At 36.8% G+C, this 7191-nt stretch overlaps 1 protein-coding gene across 1 annotated transcript in view; it reads left to right on the plus strand.

The window, feature by feature from the left end:
- The window catches only part of WIF1 (WNT inhibitory factor 1), a 41021-nt gene extending 37035 nt beyond the window's left edge, over nucleotides 1-3986 (plus strand). Inside the window, exon 10 of the mRNA XM_072401301.1 lies at nucleotides 47-3986. Within this exon, the coding sequence (XP_072257402.1) occupies nucleotides 47-168 (122 nt within the window). The 3' untranslated portion in view covers nucleotides 169-3986. The remainder of the gene's footprint in view (nucleotides 1-46) is intronic.
- The last annotated feature ends 3205 nt before the right edge of the window (nucleotides 3987-7191 follow it).

Below are 7191 nucleotides of genomic sequence, written 5' to 3' on the forward strand. Positions count from 1 at the left end.
TATCTTTTTCTCTCATTTTGTCTCTTGAACTTTGGGTAATTTTCAGGGTATGGAGCCAATCTCATGAATGTCCTGAGGCCAGCAGGCACCAAGAACAGACAGCACACACCTTCTCCCAAACGGACTGATGACAGGCATGTTTCACCCGAGTCCAATTATATCTGGTGAAGCCTAGCACATCTGAAACCTTTTACATTACACAGAGTTCAAAGTGTTCATTAACCTTTCATGCATTGTATGATTACTGGTTTAAATCCCACTTCCTACTAGCTTCAATGTGAACCACTGACATACCATTTTATTCCATGCAATTGCTGTATCAGTTTAACAATTTAATATTGGTTTCTGTTTTTTCAGTGGTTTTTACACCCTATGTAAAATATGTCTAATGTTCATTATTATTTCAGAAATAAAATTAAATTCCCAATTAAAGTTAAGCACCTTGTCTCAAAAATGTTGTACATTGAATTCAGAAGGAGTAATTTATGAGGATAATTTTCCATGAAGAATGAGAATGAGATGATTAGGAAATATTTTTGAGGGGGGGCTGAGAAGTTCCTGGCTTTGCCCAGATAGAAGCGAGCCAGAGTTATGAAATAACACATTTATTCAACATGTTCCCCCCTGAGACTGATGCACTTGGTACAGCCTAGTTGCAGCTTTTCTAGACCGTTCAAATGAAAGCAGCTCTCAGTATCATCTTTGATGTCAGAAATGTCCTCAAAACGTTGCCCCTTCAGGTATTTTTTGAGAACAGATAATAGTCCGAAGGGGCCAGGGCAGGTGAGTAGGGGGGATGGTGGACCAATTGGAAACCCAAGGTGTTCAATTTGCCAGCCACAACGTTGGACGTGTGCGCAGGTACATTGTCCTGCAAAAAAAAGGATCTCTTTGGTAAACTTTCCACGGCGATTTGTCTTAATTACCTTCTTCAGCTGGTCCAGGAAGTTAGCATAATTCTGTCTGGTGATACTAGAGCCCTGCAGTAGGTAGACCACCAACAGAATACCGTCTTTGTCTTTGAAAACGGACGCCACTACTTTTTTGGCCGATTTCTGGGTTCGGAACTTATTTGGCTGCGGAGACTCGATGTGGCGCCATTCCTTTGACCGTTCCTTGGTTTCAGGATCATAGATGTGGAGCCAGGTTTCATCCTCAGTCACTAACCTAGCCAGAAAGTCCTGTGCAGCTTCAAAATGGGCCAAAACGGCTTTGGCAGTGCTGTAGGAAGGACTTCCCCAGTGTTTGTGACATCTCAGTGTGAATGTCCCTTGCTGAATTTCCCTGGAGAAACAAAAACTTTGTGAGGGTCCGTAACTCCAACGACATGAAACTTGCTTGTGCCTCTGCCTTCACATCTTCTCACTAAAAGAAAAAACAGTTTTAAGAATCGCAAGACCTGATATTTGCACAGTTACATACTAAGATATTAGGCTGTCATATGTCCCCACACTCTATTTTTCTATTTCATCTGGAAAGGGCCCAAAGCCAGGAACTTCTCAGCACCCCCTTGTATATATGGCTGACATGCCTTTATTGAAGTCTTTTGTATAGATAATTATTCTCTTGTACACAATGCAGTGTTTGGCTTTTAGACAACACATTCTATTCACTGCAAGCCACTAGAGACATAATTTACCTTTACACTCAATGTCAAATTTCTGTCCCTGGAAATGATTTTTTGTGACCTCCATTGCAGATCACTCAACATTACCAGGGACATGTTGCACACATACTAGATTATCTCCCGAAACAATCATGAACATTCATCCAAGGTGACAATTATCTAATGTACTTATGTGGCCTGGTGTTTCAAGCACGCACAAATGCTTAAAACTGGCAATTTGGGGGGGTACCAATCAACGCTTATCCATGGCTAAGGCCATATAGATGATTTGATCTCTGTGACTCCGTAGGGCTCCAAAACATGGTTTAAGTCAAATACATTAAGTTTTTGTGGAGGGGATCACTCAGTAACAGAAATATTTTAAAGGGTAAGATGTAAGCTTTACTTATATATGCCCATATTTTTCATGTAGTGCCATTGTTGTGGAAAGGTACATTTTGTAGGAAATGCACCAAGAAAGCGGGATGTTGATTTTAAAGGACCAATCTACCCAGCAGGTATATTTCTTGGAATCTAATGGATTGTGTTTCTGTCTTTCTGGATTTGGCTATATATTTTGCCCACCTTGGTGCTGGCTTTTTGAACATACCTTTGTGTGTCCTCTCATCATTTTTTTTCATTGTCCATTTTGTAAAACACATTAGAAACCCAACAGAAAGAATGGCTTGTTATCCACTTGTAATGGCTATTGCAACATGTGCAAACCTAGTTCCCTACAGAACTACTACCAACATCCCAAAAAGATATGATATACTATCAAGTCATTTAATTCTGCAGCATATGCCAACACATAAAACATGAGTTTTGGCTGCCTGTTTCATAGATTTATTGAGGCTAAATTAGGAAAACTAAAAAAAAAATGTTGCAAGCAAACTGATTTTTTTTTATTAAAACTCATAAGAATTTTCAGTTTATCTTATAATACATTCCAGGAGCATTAAAAGCTGTGTAAAGTCTAACAGTTATCTTTCTGTAAAATCTATGCAACAGTAGAAAAGTCACCTGCCACCTAAAGCTAAAGAGCTGCATCCAATAGTCTTGGCTCTGACTCAGCTTAGGGGTATGTTTGACTTCTTCAGAAAGACCACTGCTTCCAGAAAGAGCCTTTCTGTACAACATTCTAGCACTGGCAATATTTTGGTTGCTTTCCAAGGAACACATACTGTGTATAATTTGTACACATTTTGTTTTCGAGTATGTTTGGCTTATCAAGCCAGTTGGGCTTTGCAGGGCTTTACATTTTCTGATAAAATGTTCTCAATAAATGCACATAAACACAGTTTGATTGGTTGCTGCATTTGCATTGTGGAAGATTAATTTCCTCAAAGTGAGTTGCATAGTGAAATTAAGTAACTTTATTTCTGTTGATTAAATTTTTCTACCACATTTATTTAGTACATACAGTGTGTGATCCCAAAAAGGTAGATGCCTATAGGTGATGGAATATCAAGAACAGCAAAGCACTTACAGTAATGAAAACAATTTTAGGCTATCTAACTCTAAACCACTCTTGCAGAATGTGTTTGTGTTATTGTCTGTTTCTCTTGTAGCACAGGAAATTATGAGATGACAATAAAAACCTGACAAACTCACCACCATTCTATCTTAAATTTAATAGATTTTGGCTGGGATTGGGCATTATGTGTTTGTAAAGCCCCAAAGTTTCTAGTTAGTTTTGGAAATGGTAGAGAAGAATAAAATCCCTGCCTTAAAAATTTTGCTGTTTGAGTTCTGCTGGGGAGATATATTTAACTTCGTGCCCCAGAGACACAACTGAAAGTGGTTAGAAATCTCTTTAGACAGCTTACACCAAAACAGGTTTTACCGCTGGAACATCTCTTCTCTATTCTTATCCTGATAACAGCTCTAAAATGTTGGATTTCCCATCACTTCTTCTAGTGACAATGGTCACCGGGGCAAATAGAGAGTGTGAACCTACTAATGAGATCTGTCAACAATATAAACTTGACAAGGTTTCTAATTCTTTCCTTCTTTATCGTGAACTAAAAGGAAATAGCTTTAAATCCACTTTAATTAAGTAAAGATGAAAAGATGAACTGACTGGTTCAACATGTAGTCCATTCACAGCAAACTCAGCCATGTGGTAACCAGTTCCATACATATTTATACAACCTCTCATTGCCATATTGTAATAAATGTAATCCCTTTGTATCAATATGTTGGAGTATTTAATACATAAATATAAAGCTTGTTTTGGCTATATAGTTTTCAGATGTGCTATTGTTCTTTATGACCAAAATATGTTTTTTTCTTTTGGTAAGTGGCATTAAGTTAACTAGTTTATTACATTAAATATTACAATATTGTGTATTAAATAAAACTGTCATTTGAATTGTAAGCAGTATATCTGAGTCTTTTATTTTGTATACAGATTCAAATAAATCCATGTCTATAGCTATCTATAGGGTCAAATGAGGTAGCAAGTTCACCTTTCTGGACACTCATGTTAAAGCACGGTCAATGGGCCTTATTTAATAAAGCTTATCCAAGGCTGGAGAGGATACACTTTCATCAGTGAGGCTGGGAGATCCAGCAAACCTGGAAAGGATCTGGTCCAGGATTCAAAACATTTGCTAGCTAATAGCAAATTACTTTGAAGAAATCCATTCCAGGTTTGCTGGATCACTCAACTTCACTGATGAAAGTGTATCCTCTCCAGCCCCGAGGGGCTTTAATAAATCAGGGGCAATGTCTTGGTCATTTGACGCTTTCAAGAGAATCAGGGCTGTACAAACGCCAGATTCTCGCCCGATATCTGGCCGATGCCGACTATTGGGCGAGAAAAATTTGACGTGTGTACGCAGCTTTATTCCTCACACTAACCAAAAATTTTTACATGGCTTAGACAAAAGTGTTACTTTTATCATGTGTTTTGTTACTAGTTTACAGTTATAGCACTAATGAAAAATCAGAAGTATTTTTTTTTCTTGTAAGTAAATGAATGAATCAGAATTTTTGTATAGGTCAAAAACCTTTTTTAAACTTAAAAGCGAGCGTGAATTTTAGGAATAATCAGTTAAATTGGCATATGTCTTTTTTTTATACAATTTTAATGCACTAGAATTATTTTGTTAGAGAAGGGAGTCTGTATTTAGGTTCCAAGATGGGAGTATATTAATTCAGCTTCAAAGCTAACTGATAACTGTACTGAAATATTTCAAGTACTTTACCTTGATTAATTTCCAAGTGTGTGGTGTTTTATTGACATTACTAAACTCAATGATATTGGTTATAGTCCTGTAATAAATATGTGGATACTGAGCTTGGAAGCATCTAGCTTTGTAGAGATGCCAAAATAAGTAAACCAAACTAAAGTAAAACTCTCCAATGTTTAATAGGAAAAATATCAATATAACTGTTATAATAAAGTTCCTGTATTAATGCCATCTTTAAATGCCATCTAGAAAGTTTATGAATATGATTCTGTTAGACTGGTAAAAATAAAATGAAATCAAACATTCTGATTTTGTTAGATGAACACAGTCACAGCTGAAAATTAAACCTACCCACTCAGGCTTTCATTTAAAATGGAACTTTCACCAAAAAAAAAAAGACACAACCCTTTCCTTCCACAGAGCCCTCAATCCCTACATGATCAGCTACCATTCCATACCATCCTGGCTTCATTCTTCGTTCTGGCGAGGAGGTACCAGTAGGTGCCGCCATCTTCTTCTTGCTTCTGCTTACATCACCTAATCTCCGACTGCGCGGGCACAAGGTCAGGTGACATTTCCTCCTGTAATTGTCAACATTTTGTTTTTTTACATTGCGGAGAAAGCCCCTTCTCCATATGCCTGAGATTGGGCATATGCAAAAGAAGCAGCCCAAAGTCTGCAGGCTTCCCATTCCCATATTAAACACATTTTTTACAATACATTATACAAAAAGGTTATCTACCCTTTTATATAAAGTAAATGTACATGTAATCTGGGAAGCCATGTATTGCAGGAGAGATATTCTGTGCAACAAGCCTAATTATGTGGCCATCAGAACTAGGAAGTTCCTCACTGTCACCCATTAATTTAAATGTGCCATGGAATTTTGAAGTTTGGTGGCTTCACTTAGAAGGCATCAAAAAGATTTTAAAAAACAAAAACAGGTTATTATTATTAATTATTGTTATATTTGTATTATTTTTTTTTATACAATAGGGCTAGGTACACACGTTTAATGGTTCTTGTCTGATAATTGGTTAATGGCTGATATCAGATGAGAATCTGGCGTGTGTACAGCGCTCGTCATTCATCGTCTAATCGACCGTCCTGGCCAATCCACAGACGATAGATGACGAACGATCGTAATGGAAATAAAGGGCAGAGAGCACAGTGGGGTGCCCCTCCGTCGTTTTCCCCCCTCCCCCCTTTATAGAGCAGAACGGTGCTGTATGTACAACACTCATTCATGCATTGTGCAGTTGTTTGTCGTTGGCAAGGATCATGAAAGATCTTGTCCATCGACAATTATTGCACCTGTGTACTTATCCTACATTTATTACAAGAGTCATCAATGATATAGTTTTGCAGAGCAAGCATTTTAAAGTACACAGTATTAGTTTCCTACTTCAATATGTATAATTAAAAAACTCCTTAATGAGCTGCACAACCCTTGACATATTCCACGGTGTGTCTTTTAAACTTCAGCAAATTAACTGGCTATTTTCAAACACAGTTAAAATTAGCATAGGAAGCCTGAAAAAGGGGTCAAGAACTCTATTTGATGTCTGGAAATTTTATAAAACAGCGGTTGCCAACCAGTGGTCTGTGGACCTCTGGTATTCTGCGATAAAATTTTTGGGGTCAGCAGAAAAATTTGGACATTATTTGCAATTTTTATGTTTTATTAATAATAAAGCAAACATAATATTCTAATAAATTCTTATATTCTGAATGACAATTTTCTCCTTTTTATTGCACTAAATTCATGAACTGTACTAGAAAAACAAGAGAGGCACAGCATGACGTCAGTGTAGTCTTAAGTTGTATGAGGCAACCATTGCCAAGCCGTACGCTTCAGTATTGTTTCCACCATTACAACAGTCATCCCACTCCACAAATACCGATTCTCATCTGATTGTTTTATTTTATTTGTTTTTTTCTCAGATCTTCTTTTCTGATCAATCAGCATGATAAACCAGAGCCTCCACAGTCCTTATCAGGCACCATTAGGAAGATCATTATTTACAAATGTATTTATCTTTTTAAAAAATTCATAATAATGGTCCACGGGATTTAAAATTATGAATTTAGTGGTCCGTGAGGTCCGAAAGGTTGGGTCTGCTGTTATTAAATATAAGTACTCAATATTTTATACTTAATTTTTTTTTAAGTTTTATTACATTTTTTTTTTGTAAGCAGAATCTCTGTAAAAATATTATAGATTCATGTAAGGTATTCAAGTAAATTTTCTGACTCCAAGAAAGCTACTTCAGGAGATTTTGAGGGCAATTTGTTCCATTTTATTTCTGAATTAATATGATCCTTGTAACAACATCTTCTAGGCTAGAAAGCAAAACTCACCGTATGTCTATTTGTTCAGTAATGAAC

The sequence above is a fragment of the Pyxicephalus adspersus genome, chromosome 2, assembly GCF_032062135.1.
Source record: "Pyxicephalus adspersus chromosome 2, UCB_Pads_2.0, whole genome shotgun sequence".
In the NCBI taxonomy this organism is placed as follows: Eukaryota; Metazoa; Chordata; class Amphibia; order Anura; family Pyxicephalidae; genus Pyxicephalus; species Pyxicephalus adspersus.